The sequence below is a fragment of the Notamacropus eugenii genome, chromosome 5, assembly GCF_028372415.1.
Source record: "Notamacropus eugenii isolate mMacEug1 chromosome 5, mMacEug1.pri_v2, whole genome shotgun sequence".
NCBI lineage: Eukaryota > Metazoa > Chordata > Mammalia > Diprotodontia > Macropodidae > Notamacropus > Notamacropus eugenii.
This window is the reverse complement of record NC_092876.1, coordinates 74,073,244-74,093,971: the sequence shown is the minus strand read 5'-3', so window position 1 is coordinate 74,093,971 and position 20,728 is coordinate 74,073,244. Positions and strand designations below refer to the sequence as shown.

The following is a 20,728-nucleotide window of genomic DNA, read 5'->3' as shown; positions in this document are numbered from 1 at the left end:
TTAATAGACTATGTCATTGTAAGGAGAAGGGACAGACAGGATGTGAGTGATGAAGATGATGTCTGGCACAGACTGCTGGCCGGATCATAGACTTATCCTTTCCAAGCTAAATATTTGCATTCAACAAAAGCCCAAGGCAAGACCACTACCAGAAGACTTAATGTCAATAGATTAGAGTGCTTCTCTGAGTGGGAACAGATCATTGCTAACCTGGAGGGACACTTGAACCAACACATAGTTGGCAGCAGGGGAGCAGAAAAGGATTGGGTAGCTTTCAGAGATTTGGTGTACAACACTGCATTTACTTTTCTGGGTCAGAATACTCACAGACTTCAAGACTAATTTGATGAAAATGATGGGGAAATTCAGAAGCTGCCAAATGAAAAACAAGAACTCCTCAGGGTTTACCAGCAGGATAGTCTACCTATCTCTAAGGAAGCAGCATTCAACTCCATCAAAAGTAAAGTGCAGGTTTCTTGACTCAGTAAGAAGGCACCTGAAATTCAGTTTTATGTTGATAGTAACAGTCCAAAGTACTTTTATGATGCCCTGAAAGCTATTTATGGGCCAAAGACCTACAATGCACCTCGACTACTCAGTGCTGAGGGAGCTACATTGTTTAGTGACAAGGATGTGATCCTGGAGAAATGGGCTGAATGCTTCCAAAGTGTTCACAACAGACCATCATTAATCAATGCTGAATCCACTGACAGTTTACCTCGGGTTGGAGTCAATCCTTCTCTAGCCAAATTTCTAACTGAAGAAGAAGTTTGGAATACCACAAGGCTCCCCTATGACAAAGCACCTGGTGCTGATTCTATTCCAGCTGGGGGCTCCATTGATCATACAAAAGCTGACTGAAATTTTCTGAGTTATATGGCAAGAGGATGTTATCTCCTAGGAGTTTAAGGATGCCTCCATTGTCCATCTCTATAAAGTAAAGGAAATAGATTGTCCTGTGACAAACACAGGGGCGTCTCTCTCTTAGTCATTGCTGGCAGGACTGATAGGCTGATCCTTCACCTGGAAGATGGTCATCTACCTGAGAGCCAGTGTGCCTTTAGAAAGGGTCAAGGAGCAGCAGACATGGTGTTTGTTCCCCAACAATTCCCGGAGAAATGCCAGGAGCAGAACAGGAGTCTGTACACAATAGTCATTGATTTGACCAAGGTCTTTGGAACTGTCAGTTGTGAAGGCTTATGGAAAATTATGTTAAAATTTGGTTGCCCAGAGAAGTTCATCAGTATCGTATATCAATTTCAAGATAGAAAACTTGTCTAGGATCTGGATAATGAATGATGCTCTTGAGCTTTCCCAGTCACCAATGGAGTGATGTGGGGCTGCATGCTTGCTCCCATGCTATGTAGCATGATGTTTTCAGCAATGTTGTCAGATGCCTTCAAGAAGGATGAACATAGCATTAAGGTCAGTTACTGTACTGTCAGTAAATTATTTAACTTGAAAAGGCTATAAGCCAAGACTAAAGTACAGGAAGAATTGGTGCATGACTTTTTTTGCTCATAGATGATTATGCACTTGATGCAGCCTCTGAAACTGAGATGCAACTAAGTATGGATCAGTTCTCTACTGCTTGTGCTAACTTTCATGTAACAATTAGCACCAAGAAAACTGAATCTCCACCAGCCAGCACCACACCATTCATACATGGAACCATTGGTTACAGTAAATGGAGAAGTTTTGAATACTGTGGATAAGTTAATTTCCCTTGGCAGTATACTTTCTATGCATTTACAATGAGGTTGACACATTCATCATCAGAATTAGCTCAGTGTTTGGGAGGCTCCAAAAGAAAATGTGGCAGAGAAGAGGTATTAGGCTGAGTACCAAACTGAAGGTCTACAGAGCTGTTGAATTGGCTTCATTGTTCTATGAATGTGAAACCTACACAATCTACAAGTGTCATGCCAGGAAACTGAATTGTTTCCTTTGGAATTGTCTTAGGAAGATTCTGTAGATCATCTGGCAGAATAAGGTACTGAACATAGAGGTCCTTCCTTGAGCTGAAATATCAGGCATTCCAACTCTACAGCAGAGCGTGCAACTCTGATGGGTGCACCACGTTATTCAAATGCTGGACCTACCCTTGCCTAAAAGACTATTTTACAGGCATCTCACACAAGGCAAATGTTCACATGGTGATCAGAAGAGATATGAAGACACTCTGAAGGCTTCTCTGAAGAACTATGGAATTGATTACATGACATGGGAGACACTGGCACAGGACTGCCTACCAGGGTGTGCCCTCATCAGAGAAGGTGCTGTGCTCTGTGAGCAACAGAACTGAAGTAGCCCAAAACACAAATTTAGAGATATCTCCACCCCAAATGTTCGCATGTCCTATTTCTGCCCACCCTGTGATAGCATCATCCAAGCTTATATTGGTCTGATCAGCCTCAGTTGGACCCACTGTAATTTGACTTTAACGTGGTGATTCCACTTTGGTCTTCTTACAGAATAAAGAACAGTAACCAACCAACTTATTAGAATACTTTTTATTGGAGGGCAGAAATCGTTTCATTTATATCACTCACCATCACAGGCCTGGTACATAGTAGGTGCTTAATTAATGCTTGTTGATTGAAGTCAGTGATGCTTTTAAACCAGTTTGTATTCTATTGATCATATCAGCAGCTATATACATTTTTTAAAAGCACACATATATACAAGAAATATGATTTATTCAGTCCCCCAAAGATATGTTTGCTGATTTATTATATCATGTCATTTAATGAGATAGTGGTGGTGGTGGGGTGTTTCTATTTGAGAGATGAAGACAATGGCTAGATGGGCTTAGATCTCATGCCTGTCATTGTTCCCCATAGCAAAGAACTGTTACAGTCTCTTACCCTTGTCCCTCTACCCTGAGGTCACCCAAAGTAGCTGGAGGTCATTCAGGGCCTTGGCCAGAGAGCTCTCAGACCATGACTGTTAGGTAGAATAGGTTCTAGGAAAGATATCTTCCCCTAAGCTGTGGACCTGCTGTCATTTGCTTTCAGGACCACTGGGAGAGGTGTCATTGACCTAACCATTCCTCTCACTCAGCTCCTTTAGCCCTGAATTATTTTGCTCTGCCCTGTCCTCAGAGGCCAAGCTCTTAATTCTCTTGGGAGAAACAAGAAAGTATATGTCAGATTAGACAGCCTCTGAGGTTGCTTTTGGTTATTTTGATTCTGTGATTAAATTCTATTGCTTGATTTCTTAGTATATAACGTTGTCCATAGTAATGGTCAATTGCCTCTAAACTTATACATATATTGCCCATAAATATTGGTTTAACTGGATTTATTTTCTTTGTATGCCAGTCCCTAGGCTATGCTAATGGAGACCTAGCTCACCTACTTCCCACCTCTCATATCTACCTTCTTCCATCCTCTACCTCTCAAAGGCCTCTCTGTGAAGAACAGGCCTTTTGAGACTTTCCTTTGATCTCCTGAAAGAAAGATGATCCCTCATCCAAAGCCACATCAGCATCAAAGTCAGTGTCGTAGTAAGCGTGATCATCATAGTCAGTATCATGGTCAGTAGCAGCAGCATCAATGGCCATCTGTATGCTTCGGGCTGCCCGGAGACCAGATTTGATTGCTGTGTCTATCCAGCCATGGGGTTGGCAAGTGTGCTCACCAGCAAAGTAAATATTGCCCTCAGGCTGGAAGAGTTTTTCTGAATAGTCAACAAACTGGTAAGGGGTGAACTCTGCAAATGCACCGAGGGAGAGTGGATCTAGGGACCAGTGTTTCACCACGGATGTCTGACATATTTTTTGTAGCTCCTCCTTAGGCCTCTGGTGGATAGTTGCCAAATCACCCAGCACCGTGTCCACCACCTTCTCATGTTTCATGCCCAGGAAAAAGGTGGAGTCATCACCCACAGTATAGGAGGCCAAAAGGACACCTAGGTTGCCAGTGAAGTTATGGCTTGGGTAGTAAATAAATCTCGTGGGCAGATCTGTGATGGATACTCCACCTTCGATGCCATCTCTTTCCCAGAAGCGTTCCTTGCAAACCAGGTAAACTTTGGTGGCACTGCTGTAGTGGATGGCACGGAGGGCATCTTGCTTGGCCTGGGAGAGTGGTGGCTCAAACTGGATGAGACGTGTGGCCTTGGCTGTTGATGAGATTATGGCAAAGTCACCTGTAATGACGGACTGGCCTGAATAGGGTCTTTCACTCTGGTAGGTAATTTTGATCCGAGACCCAACCACCTCTACCTTCTTCACTGCGGCACCCAATAAAACAGTGTTGGGCTTCAAGGACTGGTATAGGGCATTGGGGAGCTGATCAAAGCCACCAGTGATTTCATCAAGCCTGTCCCGAGAAGAAAAGGAGAAGGAAGCAAGGAGGTAAGATTCTCAGCTCTTTAGAAACAATGAATGTGGCCACCTATGAATACTAGGAGTCCCTTGGTGTTCCTAAGTGTCACCCAATTTATCATTCATGGAGCCTAAAATGCTACTATCATCAGTATATTTCTTGGTGTGAAGCACTTCTCTAGGCAGGCTTGACTTTTAAAATGCAAATACTCCCAAGAAGGGGAAAGCCTGTTTAATTAATGAAAGTAGGTATTCTTAACCTGGGGTCCATGTGCTTTCTATAAAAATATTTTGGTGGACATATTTCAATATAATTGATTTCCCTTGCAATTCTATGTCTTTTGTGTACGTAAAAATATTATTCTGAGAAGGGGTCCATAGGCATCACCAGACTGCCACAGGATACAGAGAAGGTTAAGGACCCTTGGATCAGAGGCTTTCCTGTGACAAGAGAGGAGGTAGTCAGTTCTAGCACTGCAGAGATGAGTGGGGATGAGGGGAGATAAAAGAAGAATCTTGCCCATTTACCTGCTCTTACTCTGGGGTGTTGAAGCAGTATAAAGAGTACTGACTTGAGCCAAAGGATTGTGTTCAAATCCCAGCTCTGCTAACTGCAATCGATGTGATCTTGGGAAAAGCACTTAACTCCTGGGCTCCAAGTTCTTTGTCTACATGATTAGAAAGTTTGACTCTTGGCCTCTGAAGTCCCTCTCAATTCTAGATACAATGAACTTATTATCTCTGACTTTATAAGTTTTGAGGGGAAACCAGCATGGAAAAGCTCTTTGACAATTTTCACATATATCTATATCATTCTGTTTATCTCTATCATTCTGCCCATCTTCCTATCTATATCTATCATCCTACCTATCTCTATCTGTCTGTCTGTCTTCCTATCTATCTGTCATCTCCATCCTCTTCTCTATTCCCACATTTAAAATGGGCCCATATCACCATCTGCCTGAACTCCATCAATAGCTTCTTAAATTTGTTCCATCCTCTACTCTTTCCACTTAAGTGGCACTGTGGATAGAATATTGATCCTGGAGTCAGGAAGACTCTTCTTTATGACTTCAAATCCAGCCTCAGACACATACTAGCCATATGACCCTGGGCAAGTCACTTACCCCTGTTTGCCTCGCTTTCCTCATCTGTAAAATAAGCTAGAAAGGGAAACGGCAAACCATTTCAGTATCTCTGCCAAGAAAACCCAAATGAAGTCATGAAGAGACAGACACAATTGAACAACAACTACCCTTTCCCTCTTCAGACCATGTGTCATACCACTGACAACAGATTTTTTTTGTGCTTAGACCTGGACAAACCATTCTTCTGTTTATTTCAGGGCTCTCAACTATCAGTATTTATCCTGGCATTTAAGGCTGGCCACTGCTTGGCACCATTTTAATTGTCAGGTCCCCTAGCAACACATCACCCATCTTCTTATAGAAGGGGGAGTGATTGCCCACAGAGGAGGAGGCCATCAGGACACCTGTGTTGCTGTGTTATTTCCAGACTTGGCTCAGTGTTAGCAGTTCATTTTTCCCCCTTCTCCTTTACATACATATTTCTTGCTCTAGACAAACAATACAACTCTCTGCTTTCAAAAATACCCACCTCTTTTCTACTATGCCCTTGCTGTGCTGTCCCCATGCCTGGAATTTTCTCTCTCTTTTTCCTTCTCCTACCTATCCCTTGAATTAAAATGCCACCTCATCCATGAAGCTCTCCACATTTTCCCCTCTATAATGTCCCTGGGACCCTCTAATATGCTTTTCTTAAACTTCTCTGATGCCCTTATGCAGAACTTTCTCTTACTGCTATTGCCTCCCTCAAGATCCCTCAGCTCCTTTGAAGGAACTATACTGGATTTGGGGACAGGGAGAGCCTCTTGCTCTCTACCCCTCCAGGGTTGTGGGAACCTAATGAGAAAATATTTGTGAAGCACTTAGAGCAGTGCCTGACACTAGTAGGTATTTCCAGTATGGGGAGTTCCTGCCATTGTAGAGACCCACTCTTCACTTCCCCACATGGACTTGAAAATATTTCTATTCTGCTCACCCATCTAGATTAGAGAAGATGAAGTCACTCCTCAGGGTCTCCAAGAGAGATTTGTAGTAGCCTGCATCTTCATTCAAGACATCTCCAATCATCTGGACAGCTCCTTTGCTCATCTTCGCCTCCTTTATTAGGTAGGCCTGAGTGAGGAGCACAGTGGGTAGAGGAGATCCAGGTGGTGGGAGAAAAGAGCCACAGTAAGGGAAAGAATATGAACTCAGGGCTGATCTAGATATTGAATTCTCCATCCCTTCCCCCATTTCCCACAACCCTTACCTTGGTGGAGACGGAATCATATATAGACATCAAGTGGCTGCAATTGGTAAGCTTCAGTTTTTCCACTACCTAGAGGGAAAGGGTGTCATGGATTAGTGAAGGAGCAGGCAAGGCATGTGGGGTTTATTGTTATTGACCTGAACATATCCCCTCTGCATGCTTCTTCCTAAAGAGGAGAGGGCATGGCAGGGTTGGATGGGAAAGAGGAGGTGGCAGATGGAGGAAACAGTCTGGGAGCCTGAATTAAGGCTAAGGAAGAGGAGAAGGGGTGGGACAGGATTGGACCAGTCCTAGCTATAGTTCTCTTATTCCCTTCTTCAATTGATCATTACAAATTCTGAGGTCATTCAGAGGAAGGAGGCTTCTTGGGTAGAGTGAAACTCATTGTGGTTCAGAATGATTCCTTTTCTCTTCTAAATGCTTACTTTAAGAAAATGCATCATACACACATAGCTTTTTTAAGGTGTAAAGGGCCTTAAATGTCACCTAGTTCAACCCCCTTCATTGTACAGAGGAAGAAACCAAGACGCAGAAAAAGGAAAGACTGGCTGTTGGCAAGACTGCACAACAAGCTAGTGTCAGAACTGGGACTTTGAATCCATGTCTCCTATTTGCTATATGACCTGAAATTTTAGCAAGGGCCTCCTTCCTTAAGGGCCTTCTGGAAACCTGTTTCCTTTGGTTTCAGCCACTTATTCCTTGAGAGGGGACTATCACAGAAAAAGGCCAGGAGCTCTGGAGTGGAGATACTGATGAGGCATGGGACACAAAGGCCCCAAAATGCCCAGCTGTCCCTCCGCTCTTTCCTGGAGATGAAGCCTGATGGCAAAACAGGAATGGACTTCAGAAACTCCAGAGACCCAAGCTAGGTCTGGTTGGTCAGACTCTGAGGCTGGCAGATTCAAGCTGCTTCAGGGAACTATCATCTTATTGGCAATGTGTGGGGATTAGGAGGTGGCTGAATGAGTGTCTGTTGGTCACCTTAGCTATGGCTTCTTTCAGGAGTGTCCTGGGCATCTTGCCTGACTCCTCAGGTCTCACAGGGTAGCCCAGGATGTTAGGATTTTTCAACACATCTGACGTCCTATGCCGGTGGCCAGTGATGTAAAACCAAGTGTTGTTATCAGACTGGACAAAGGTGTTCAGTTTCAGACCAAGCTTCTGCACGTAGAATTGGATCAGTCTGGAACACAGAAAGAAGAGCCCCAGCAGGAACACCAGGCCTGGTCACCTCCTATTGCTCAACCATGGTGAATATTTCCCCAGAAAGGAATTTCAAAACTACCACTCCTTCCCCTTCCAAAGAGCTTGATCAATATGTTCCTGCTGCTGTCTTTGCCAGTTTCACCTTCTTTTTGGTCTCAGGGAAAGATCTTTCTTGAATAATTGAAGCACCTAGGTGGTGCAAGTAGATAAGAGTGCTGGACCTGGAGTTAGGAAGACCTAAGTTCAAATCCCCCCTTCAGATGTTTACTAGTGTGACCCTGGCCAAGTCACTTCACTTCTGCCTCAGTTTTCTCATCTGTGAAATGGGTATAATAACAGCAGCTACCTACCAAGGTTGTTTTGAGGATCAAATGAGATAATATTTGTAAAGTGCTTACTTAGTACAGTGTTTGGAACAAAGTAAGTGCTTTATAAATACTTATTCCCTTATTTAATTAGTTATTAGAAATTCTAAGTAATTTCAGAGAAATAAATCCTCTTGGATGGAGTGAAAACTCATTGTGGTTCAGAATGATTCCTTTTCTCTTCTAAATGTCTACTTTAAGAAAATACATCATACACACATAGCTTTTTTGAGGTGGAAAAGACCTTAGATATCACCTAGTTCAGCCCCCTTCATTGTACAGAGGAAGAAACTGAGCCCAGGAAAGGGAAAGAGTTGGTTCAAGGACACACAACCAGCTAGTGGCAGAATTAGGATCTTTTTTTTTTTTTTTAAATTTATTTATTTATTTAACTTTTAACATTCATTTTCACAGAATTTTTGGGCTCCAAATTTTCTCCCCCTTTGTCCCCTCCCCCCACCCGAAAACACCGAGCATTCCAATTGCCCCCATCACCACTCCGCTCTCTCCTCCATCATTCCTCTCTGCCCTTTTCTCCATCTTCTCTTTTGTCCTATTGGGCCAAATAACTTTCTATACCCCTTTACCTGTATTTCTTATTTCCTAGCGGCAAGAACAGTACTTGACAGTTATTCCTAAAGCTTTGAGTTCCAACTTCTTTTCCTCCCTCCCCACCCCCTCCCTTTGGAAGGCAAGCAATTCAATATAGGCCAAATCTGTGTAGTTTTGCAAATGACTTCCATAATAGTCATGTTGTATAAGACTAACTATATTTCCCTCCATCCTATCTTGCCTCCAATTACCTCTATTCTCTCTTTTGATCCTGTCCCTCCCTGTGAGTATCGACCTCAAATTGCACTCTCCTCCCCATGCCCTCCCTTCCATCGTCCCCCCCACCCTGTTTATCCCCTTATCCCCCACTTTCCTGTATTGTAAGATAGGTTTTCATACCAAAATGAGTGTTTCATTTTATTCCTTCCTTTAGTGGAATGTGATGAGAGTAAACTTCATGTTTTTCTCTCACCTCCCCTCTTTTTCCCCAAACTAAAAAAGTCTTTTGCTTGCCTCTTTTATGAGAGATAATTTGCCCTATTCCATTTTTCCCTTTCTCCTCCCTTATATTTCTCTCTCACTGCTTGATTTCATTTTTTTTTTTAAGATATGATCCCATCCTATTCAATTCACTCTGCGCACTCTGTCTCTATGTGTGTGTGCATGTGCATGTGTGTGTGTGTAATCCCACCCAGTACCCAGATACTGAATAGTTTCAAGAGTTACTAATATTGTCTTTCCATGTAGGGATGTAAACAGTTCAACTTTTATAAGTCCCTTATGACTTCTCTTTGCTGTTTACCTTTTCATGCTTCTCTTCATTCTTGTGTTTGAAAGTCAAATTTTCTTTTTAGCTCTGGTCTTTTCATCAAGAATTCTTGAAAGTCCTCTATTTCATTGAAAGACCAATTTTTCCCCTGAAGTATTATACTCAGTTTTGCTGGGTAGGTAATTCTTGGTTTTAGTCCTAGTTCCTTTGACTTCTGGAATATCCTTTTCCATGCCCTTCGATCCCTTAATGTAGAAGCTGCTAGATCTTGTGTTATCCTGATTGTATTTCCACAATACTTGAATTGTTTCTTTCTAGCTGCTTGCAATATTTTCTCCTTGACCTGGGAATTCTGGAATTTGGCCACAATATTCCTAGGAGTTTCTCTTTTTGGATCTTTTTCAGGTGGTGATTGGTGGATTCTTTCAATATTTATTTTGCCCTCTGGTTCTAGAATCTCAGGACAGTTTTCCTTGATAATTTCATGAAAGATGATGCCTAGGCTCTTTTTTGATCATGGCTTTCAGGTAGGCCCATAATTTTAAAATTGTCTCTCCTGGATCTATTTTCCAGGTCAGTTGTTTTTCCAATGAGATATTTCACATTATCTTCCATCTTTTCATTCTTTTGGTTTTGTTTTGTGATTTCTTGGTTTCTCATAAAGTCATTAGCCTCCATCTGTTCCATTCTAATTTTGAAAGAGCTATTTTCTTCACTGAGCTTTTGAATCTCCTTTTCCATTTGGCTAATTCTGATTTTGAAAGCATTCTTCTCCTCATCGGTTTCTTGAACCTCCTTTGCCAATTGAGTTAGCCTATTTTTCAGGGTGTTATTTTCTTCAGCCTTTTTTGGGTCTCCTTTAGCAGGGTGCTGATCTGCTGTTCATACTTTGCGTGCAAGTCTTTTATTGCTCTCCCCAGTTTTTCCTCCACCTCTCTAACATAAGTTTCAAAATTTTCTGAGCTCTTTTTGAGCTTTTCCCAGGTCTGACCCTATTGAGTGGCCTGGGATACAGAAGTCCTGACTTCCATGTCTTTCTCTGATGGTGAGCACCGCTCTTCCTCATCAGAAAGGAGGGGAGGAGAAACCTGCTCACCAAGAAAGTAACCTCCTATAGTCTTGGTTTTTTTCCCTTTTCTGGACATTTTCCCAGCCAGTGACTTGACCTCTGAATATTCTCCTCACACCCACCTCGCCTCCTGATCCTCCCAGCCAGCGCTTGGGGTCTGAGACTCAAATGTTGCTTCCCAGCCTCAGGGCTTTGGGCGGGGGCAGGGCTGCTATTCAGTGTGAGATCAAGTTCAGCTGCCCAGGTGGGGGCAGGGCCACCTCATGAGCTCAGTTCCCTCAGGGGTTTATGCAGAGACCTTCAACAATGATCCAGGCTCCTACCTGCTTGGGGAGCCCTGGTCTGCTCCCACCTCTTCTGGTGCCTCCTGAGGGGGCCTGAGTCATGGGGGCTCCCCACTCCCCTCTCGACCCGCCAAAGAGACCCTCTCACCGACCCTTGTCACCTGTGGGTGGAGGGACCTGCTCGGCTGCTGGAGATTCTGTCCCTGAAGCCTGCTCGGATCTGCTCCCTTCTCGGATCTGCTCCTCTTGGCACTGGGCAGCCACGGCAGGGCTGTGCTCGGCTCCCAGTCTGTGGTGCGAAGAACCTTTTGCGAGAGGTTTTCAGGCTCTCTGGAACAGAAATCTTGTCTGCTCTGCTGTTATGTGTCTTCTCCTGCTCCCGAATTTATTGGCAGCTTTTTTCTACAGATATTTCATGGGCTGTGGGTTCAGAGAAAGCGTATTTGTGTGTTTCTACTCCGCCATCTTGGCTCTGCCCCCCCCAGAATTAGGACCTTGAATCCATATCTCCTTCTGTCTGTCCAGAGCTCTTTTTGTCTACCTGGGCTATATCATTGACAAATTCATATTTGGTTGGAATGGATTCACTGGGTGGGTAGAGCAGGAAAGACAAGAGAAGACAAAGGGAAGTAGAGTAGGAAGCTGTGATCTCTATTAGTTAATAGTTTGAGCAAAGAAGGAAAATAGAATATTTGGGGTTAGTTATATTAGAGAATGGCGTCAGAGATCATAGGACAACAGCAATAATAGGTAGCCATATTTAAGATTTGTCAAGCACTTTGCCAATATTAACTCTTTGGATCATAGATTTAGAGTTGGAAGGAGTGGAAATTAGAGGACATTTAGTGCATCCCCTTTATGTTATAGAGGAAGAAAACTAAGAAGATCCAGGTTCCCATCTCAGCTCATCTAATTATAAACATAACACCCTTCATTACAATCTGAATGTAGTAACTCTCCTTGGTCCTGAAAACTTTTAGATTGAATTTGTGCCCAGTGACTTCCACTAATTCCCTGGGTAAACTTTAGTAATTCACTTCCCTTCCAGGAATCTCAGTATCCTCACCCATAAAGTGAGGGCAGAATAGGGTGGGACCTTAGCTCTAAAGTCCTCCCTTCCAGCTCTGAGGTTCAAGGATTCCAAGCGTAACTCACAATTATGCATCACTTGACGGTGGATTTACCAAGATAAGTAGTGTTTTAATGACAGAAGGAAAGAAGGAAACACTCATTTACTAAGGACCTACTATGTGCCAGGGACTGTGCTAAATATTTTTTAAAATATTTAAAAATATTATCTCATTTAATCCTTGCAACTACCCTACTATTATTATTCCCATTCTATAGTTGAACAAACTGAGAAAAGGTCACACAGGTAGTAAGTGTCTGGGTCAGAGGTAAACAAAAGTCTTCCTGTTGTTGCTAGGTCCAAGAATATCTACTATGCCACCTAGCTGCCTGATGATCAGAATAGCATAGCCCACAGAGGCCAAGTAACTTGTTCAAAGTCATACAGCAAGTAAAGTGGCAAAGTTGGGACTAGAACACAGACCTAATTCTTTTCCCACTATCCCAAGCTACTTGGGAGAGTGAGTTTTCCCTCCCTGGTGTGGGTTTACAATCCCAAATCCCCTTCTGCTGGTTTCTCCACCAGCTTTCCGTATCATTGACTCCCCATTGGCTGCCCTCACTTCCTCTCTCTCACCATTCTCCTCATCCCTCCTCCTTCTCCCTTCTTTCTTTAATTCCTCCTCCTCTTTCCTCCAGGACTTCCAGATTTTTCTCAGTCCTTCAGATGTTTTACTCTGCTCAACTCATTTCCAAAATCAGATTTGGACCACTTGATATAGCTTGCCTTGTGGCCAAACCCTGGTGGCAAGCAGGGAGAACCTTGGTTTGTGATGAAGGAGACCATGGTATTTTGCAATATCTTTGCCATCAAACTACCTGTGGGACTTTGGGTACTTTGACATCTCTGAACTTGACTTCTCCTTCATCAATCAGGGATCATAATCTCTGTTTCACCTGTTTCCCAAAGGGTATTTGACAGGATTCTGGAAAATTCATTACTGGGTGCAACTGTCCAAGTTAGATTCTTGTCATCTATTAGATTCAGTCCCTTCCCTAGTCCCTTGCTCCAGGTCTCACCTGTGGTTGGTTGCGACCCTCATAGCACCCAGCTCAATATACCAGTTGTTCTGTGGGCTCCGGAACGTTGCCACTCTTCCCCCAATTTTGTGCTTGGCCTCCAAGACTGTCACCTAGGTTCAGGAAGAGTGCCTCATTAAGATAAGATTTGACTTTGCCCCTGGCATACCCTCTTATCCTTTCATTCTCCCTAGCTTAAGGTTAAGGTAAGTCGCTCATGATTGAACAACCATATAGGGAGGATGGAACTCTTCTGTGTCTTTTGAAAGTACAGAAGAGTGGAGAGAGAAAACCCTGAGCAAGGGGTTATTTCCATTGACCTTTATTCCCTTAATATCAGTGTGAAGTAATCTAATCAGTTATCAAACAAGCATTTATTAAGTGCCTACTATATGTGTTAGTCATTAGGGATATAAATACAAAAAAGTGAGACATTCTCTGCCCATAAAGGATATACATTTTACAAGAAAGATAGAATATGGTGAGATATGGTGTAAGAGAAAGCATTATCCTGAGAATCAAGGACCTTGGGCTCAAGTCCTGATTTTGCACTGATTTAGGTGAGCTCTTTTCCTTTTGGGGGCTTCAGTTTCCCCATTCTGTAAGACAGGAAGATCCTGACCTTGCAAAATGGGATTGAAGATGAGAATATTGACTAAAGAAAGACCTAAACAAACTTTGGTTTGGCCAACAGTAGTGTAGAGACCTCTAGGTGGTGATGGTAGTGGTGGGGTTGGCTTGGGTCAGGGGTGGGAAACCTGTGGCTTTAAACCCACATGTGGCCTTCTAAATCCTTAAGTGTGGCCTTTTGACTGAATCCAAATTTTACCAAATGAAGATTTGTTTGGTAAAATTTGGATTCAATCAAAAGGCTGTGATGGAGGATGGGGCTGAGTTGGTTTGGGGCAAGGATTGGAGGAGGTCCCAGTGGATGGTGGGGGATGATCTGTGTTGGGAATTAAGGGAGAAACCTTTCCTTGTAAGGAGTGGTCCCAGTTTGGAGGATAGAGCAAGAGGAGGAAAAGTCTGTCTCTTCTCTGAAGATAGAATTTCATTCTTTTTTTGGCTGCTGTGTCACATGGGTGTTGTTCACCATTTGAGGGAACCAGGATCCTGTCTTTGGAAAGCTCCTAGTCTGGCACAGAGTGGGTGGTTAATAAATGTTTGTAGACTGATTGATTGCCTCCTCACCTTGTGTCCAGCATCCTGAAGTGTCTTGGCTGCTATCAATCCAGACATCCCAGCTCCGACCACCAAGACATGTGCCTTAGAGGCAGAGGTCCCAAGACCCTCCTGGGCAGTTTTCAGAAAAATTTCATACTCAGGGTCCTGGAAGCATTTGGCAAGGAGTTCAGAGTAGCCATGGCAACTGGGAATGGCCAACAGGAAGGCCAAGTTCAGAACACCTGTGGACAAAGGGTCCATGTCCTGATGATAGGGGGATGGAGAAAGAGGGGACTGGTAGGGGCCAGGGCATTCCCTTCCCCCAACTTAGCTTGCCCTTGGCTAGGCTGTTCATTTTTTTCATTGAGGTCAAAGTGAAATGGAAAGAATTCTTGACTGTGAGCCAAGATTGGATTTGAATACAACCTCTAAAACTAAATACAGCCTCTCCATCTATAGAATGGAGATTACAAGAATGGAAACTGATATAGACCTTTAAGGTTTGCAAAGCACTTTATATACTCTGTTAAATTTGATCCTCACAACAATCCTGTGATGGAGGAGCTATTATTATTCCCATTTTACAGAGGAGCAAACTGAAATTAAATACTCGGTCCAGAGTCACACAGCCAATAAGTGTCTGAGGTAGGATTTGAACACGTGTCCATGATTCTGAGTCCTGCCCTCGGCACTATGTTATCCAGCTGTCTTAGTGCATTAACGCTTTGGGGACTCCCTGTACAGTACTTTGAAGTATATAAAGGGCTTCCTCATTCAGACTCATAGCAATCCTGTGAAGTAGGAGCTATTATGATCCCCATTTTAGAGGAAACCAAGGCTTAGGACAGTTAAATGACTTGCCCAGGGTTCACATAGCTCATACGTGTCAAAGAGAGGATTTAAGCCCACATCTCTCTGACTCTTGGACTTACACTCTATCCATTGCCCCACAAAGCTACTACACAGGACTGTTTGGAGGACCAGATAATTGAATATCAGTGTCAACTATGATAATTAATTCAAGTCAAACAAGCCTATAAGTCCAGACTATCCTTACCCAAATGCTCCCCATCTCTGCCATGTCCCTTGGGTCATTTTATGAGTCTGTCTCTATGTGAGTATGCATCTGGATATATTACAGTATGTGTCTCACAGAGAGACACACCCAATCATGACATACCCATTTACAGTCACAGAGACTTATACACATGAAAATACCTACAGATCAGTTTTGGCAGACATCCACTCACATACTCAAGGAGACAGACATACAGACAGAGATATACTTATAAAGAAATATACAGAATGTGGAGAAACACCAAATGCTCCCATATACAGATACACAGACACACCTCCATACAGATATATTCAAATATACTCATAGACATACTTATACAGCCCCAGGTGCAGAAACAAACAGCAGCCCAGACACCAATTTAAAAGGACAAATAAGGGGAAAAAAGCATACAGCCATTTACACAAAGGCAAATACTTCCTTTTAGGCCCACAGGGATGCTCTCCTCCTATGGCCCATCTGACTTACTTGATTGCTTACACCACCAGGATGGGATGGAATTCCTTCTGCTGAGATGGAGGAACCTCAGGTCCTGCTTCTATGTCCTCCAGACACTGATCAGCTATCAGTCACCTGATCAACTGATGCCACCTGAGGACCCTGGGGCCTTGCCAGCTACACCAAGGACTTTGGGGTTTTTCTCTGGGCCCTGTAGCTGAACTTTTTTTTTCTATCCCAAAGGGTGAACTCCATGACCACAAGTATCATCTTATTTTGTTTTGCTTTTTTCTATTTCTGTCTAACTTGGCACTTGGCACATAATCAGTGTTTCCTACATATTCATTCATATGTTCATATAAAGATACATGTATAATGAATGTATATTCACTCATTCAGACGCACTCTCACGTAGATACCCAGATAGTACAACAGATATAAAGACACACATAAGCACAAATACACTCATAAGACACTCACAAAACAGATTCCAGGAGTACAAAGGAATCTAGCTCTTAACAATGATCACGATCCCTGGACCCACCGAGGTGGGGGCAAAGCTTGAGTCAGAGACCCTGGAGTTTGGGGAAGGGGTACCTTTCGGTCCTCATAAATCTCTGATGAAATCAGGACACTATTTTCCCTCAGGTTACTGGACTGCAGCCTGGGCAATATTACTTTTACTGTTCTCCAGGCAGGGCTGAGTTCCAGTCTTGGCTCAAACTTGGGCTCATTGCTCTGTACCCTGTGCCTCAGTTTCCCCAATTCTGAAATGGATAAAGGAATGCAGGTCGCTGTTGCTACTCCCTTTTCTCTGCCCAGTTAATAAGTAACATCTAATAAATCACGTGTGACAATTAACTAGGGATCCCGAAGTCTAATGCAGAGGAAGACTGGAACACAGAGGTTCTAATAATTTCTCCAGGGTCATCTCCCTTACTAGGGAGAGAGCAAGGAAGGAGACCCAGCTTCCATACCTGGGCATTGTTAGAAATCATTTACAATGCCAGTGTTCCACCAATGTTTCACCTCTTTCACAGCAGGTGAAACTGAGGATTCTAGCATTAAAGGCAATGAATTCTTATGGGCTACCCACTGAAGAAAGGGCAGAAAACTGAGGTGTCAAGCTTCCTGTCTATATAGAGATACCCCAAATTAGGAAACTAAGAAAAGAGGGCCTTGCATCTTTGAAGATATCCAGCCCCAAATTCTCATTAACCAACCTCCAGAGGACAGAATATCAGAGCTGGAAGAGACCTTAGAGCTTAGATAGTCTGACTTTTCTTTAGTAGATAGGGAAACTGAGACCCAGAGAATGGAACAGACTTGTCCATTATCGGAGTGGGTCAGTAACAGAGCCAGAACTAGATCCCAGGTCTCAGTCCAGGGTTCATTCCATTGTACCACACTACCTTTATCCTCCATAGTTTCTCCCTTATCACTCTGACCTTATCCCTAAGTTCTATCCACATGACCTCCACGTTCCACACAGAACCACCCCACTCCACTATTTCCTATGACTTTGTCTCTAGTTCCCCTAACCAGGGTCACTAAGTTCTCTTTTTCATTTCTTATGACCCCTTTTCCTTGATTCTATTTTCTATACCTCTATCAACCATCCACTTATGACCCTCAAACCCCAATCCATCCCTTGTCCCAAATTTCTGTGTCTTCTTAATCCATTCATTCCCTTGGCCCCCAAGGTCCTGATCGATTCCCTCACTCCCCTTAGCTCTGTCCTCAGCCCCTGCTAGTCCCATTCTTTGATAGCACATCCTCCCCAGTCACCCATTCTCTGCTGTGCCATCTGATCCATCACTCACCCAACATCTCCATGACACCATAGGCATGCCAGGACGTGAGTTTAGCTGGCCCATTCTTATAGGGATCCCACCTCAGTCTCCCCTCCCCTGCCCGCCCATCAGTGTCTCAGCCAACCAGCCCCCAGGTCTTACTTACCAAGGAACCCCAGAACTCCATTGGTCCCAGTCAAGCAGCTCCACCCTCTCTCCAAACCCCAAGGCTCTGCTGATGGGTGTGGTTGCCCTAGCTGATTCATTTACATCTCAAGCTTCCTCTTCCTGGCCACACAGCACCAAGGAAAATGCCTGATTCCCACTGGAAAGTGTCTCACTGTTCCCTTCTTCCTTCCTACCTTCTTCCTGTCCTATAGAGGACTCCCCAAGCCTCAGGGGCATGAAATAGGGCACCCCAGAGCCTATTCCCAGAAGATGCTGAAGTAGATTTGAGCCCTAGATCCAATGATCTTGAACAATGCCAGAATAAACACTTCAGCCAAGGGCTTACTCTCTCCTTAAGGATGTCATTGCCCCCTTCTGCCTATCCTACCTTCCTTACCTGTCATTCATAGCTCTGTCCAGAATGGTTATTGGTTCTTTGTCTGGGATCTTCCAGAGGGGAGAAGAACTCTCTCCCCTTTCCTCTCAGCTAATTTTGGGATCCTTGTCCCAGCACTGACATGGTCTATATACCCTTCCTCCATTTTGGGCCAGCTAAGGGTGGGCAGGTAGGGGGCTTTTCCCCCTTCCTCCTGAATCTATAGGGTTCCCTAGCATGACATTCATGATAGCAGGTTTCCTGGGTATAGGACCAGTCCAGACCTGAGCCAAAGACCAACCCTTCTTTATCTGGACCCCAAGTGAGGCCTGAGAACAGGGAACTAGTGGAGTTCTGAAAAAGGATATGGTCATAGAGGTGAGCAGGGAGGAGGAGAGGAGCAGGCACATAAGTAGGCAGTAGTGGAGAATGGGCACAGAGATGCTGCAGGGCATACCACATAGACAGGAGAAGGCAGATGTCAGGTGGGAGACAGTAGGGAGTTAGTGGGGCTAGTAAGAAGAGTGATTGGTCAGCAGTTTTTGGGTTTCAGGGTCTAAGAACTTACGTGCAATTAATTAATATGTACCCAGTGTATGTTTGTGGAATGAATGACTTCATAAATGATGTCCCTCATGTTGCCTCACTCATGCCCAAAGCAATGCATTTGCCTCCCTAATTATCTTCCTGTAAGACTATGGTCAGTCACCAGAAAGGGCTCCCTGGGAGGGAGTTAGTAATAGCTGTTCTCATACTTCTCAGGAGTTGCTGCCACTGTTGGACAGGTCTAATTCTTAGCAAGTCATTCCTTAGAATCTTCCACCCATGGATTTAAGTTAGGCTTTCTAGAACTAAGCAAAACAGAGCAATGTTACAAACTTCTTCCATTTGAAAGCCCTTGGGATAAGTAAATCAGAGGGTATTTATTGTTCTCTCCTAAGTAGGGTAGAGAGGCCTGGAATGAGATTTGAAAGACATGGATTCTAGTCCTGAAATCAGAATTTTTGAACCTTGTAAGTATTGCACAAATCACTTCCCCTTTTTTGTAAACTCCTTTTTCATAGAGATTATTTCAGTCTTTATACTTGTATTCCCAGCACCTAGCACAGTGCTTGGCACACAGTTGAATTGTTTACCAAATGCTTATTTATTGTCTTTATTCACTGTGTTACCTAGCTGCCTTCACCACCTTCTTTGGACAATCTCCAGTTTATCAACACCCTTCCAAAAATGCAGTGTCAAGGACAGAACAGTATTCTAGACCATCAATTAGTCTGTTAGGAACCACTTCTCTAAGTACTTGACTCCTCCTAATGTAGCTTGAAGTCATATTACACTTTTATTCTTTTGTTTTGTCTGTCATATCACATTGTTGATTCATACTGAGCTTGTAGTCTGCTGAACTTCCAGATATTTTAAAAGAAAAGCCATTGCCTAAACGCATTTCTCCCATCTTACACTTGGAAAGTTGATTATTTGAACCAAAATGTAAGACAATATATAAAATAACCTATAAAATTTTAGCTTCTTAGCCCAAGATCTTTTTGCATCATGACTCTGTTCTCCAAAGGTCCAACTATCTCCCCACAATCTCCAGCTTTATGCCATCTGTGAATTTCATAAAGATGGCCTCTGTCTTTTTATCTAAATCCCTGACTAAAATATTAAACATTGAGGTATTTTTGAGATCTCTTCCCAAGATGATGTTGAACCAGTAATGATGACTGGTCATTAGATCTGCCCATTCAACCAGTTTCAAAACCACCTTACCTGTTCTATTGCCTAGACCATATTTCTCCCTTTCCCTGCCACAAGAGTAGCCTGAAAGATTTTGTTAACTGTTTGGTTAAAATGTAAGTTATCTGCACCAATCTTCTGATCTACAAGCCTAGTGACTGTTTCCTTTTCTAGATGTCCACTGATCATCCCTTTAATAGCATAATCTAGAATTTTGCCAGGAATCAAAGTTAAGTTTACTTTGATAAAATGGGGCTGGGAAAGGGAGGCTTTGCTATATGATGTCCAGGATTTCTCATGAGTTCTAATATTCCATGATTCTTTGAAGGACCATAGCTAATTCCTTCAGCCATTGTTTATATGCTGTTTCATACAGGGCAGGAAGGAGAGAAACAAATATTAAGTGCCTCCTATGTGCCAGGCACTGTATTAAACAATGACCTGGGGAGGGAGGTGCTACTATTTTATAGCTGAGAAAACTGAAGCAGACAGAGTTGTGATTTGCTCAGTGTCAGTGCTTTATCTATTGTGCTACCTGGCTGCAAGGGACCTTATATATGGTATATGACAATAAATATTTGATGAGTTCAAGTTCCATTTCCATTCTGACCTTCTTTTCTGAGCTCTTGATGTTGTTGTCTTTCCTAATATATGATGTCCAATCCTGATCCTTACATTCGAGACATAGGGCTTCTTGAGACAGTGCTCTTCTCACAATGAAGATAAAACTGAATTGGGTTTTTTGACTGCTCTCTCACACTATGCCCTCACATTGAGCTTACAATCCATCAGAATATTATTTTTTTCATGTGAACTATTGTCTAGCCACAATTCTTCCATTTTATGCTTGTGCAATTATGTTTTTGAATTCAGTTTCTTTAGAGTTCAGTATTTTTCTCTTAAATTCTATTGTGTTGATT

The 20,728-nt window shown here is 43.1% G+C and overlaps 1 protein-coding gene across 1 annotated transcript; it reads right to left on the bottom strand.

The window, feature by feature from the left end:
• Positions 1-2,539: 2,539 nt before the first annotated feature.
• Positions 2,540-14,482, bottom strand: LOC140507497 (L-amino-acid oxidase-like). Its single transcript, XM_072615570.1, has 6 exons — positions 14,249-14,482; positions 13,058-13,170; positions 7,646-7,847; positions 6,665-6,733; positions 6,420-6,528; positions 2,540-4,368 (listed from the first exon to the last, which is right to left on the bottom strand). Exons 1-6 carry the CDS (start codon positions 14,480-14,482, stop codon positions 3,401-3,403), a joined length of 1,695 nt encoding a protein of 564 aa, XP_072471671.1. The 3' UTR covers positions 2,540-3,400.
• Positions 14,483-20,728: the final 6,246 nt, after the last annotated feature.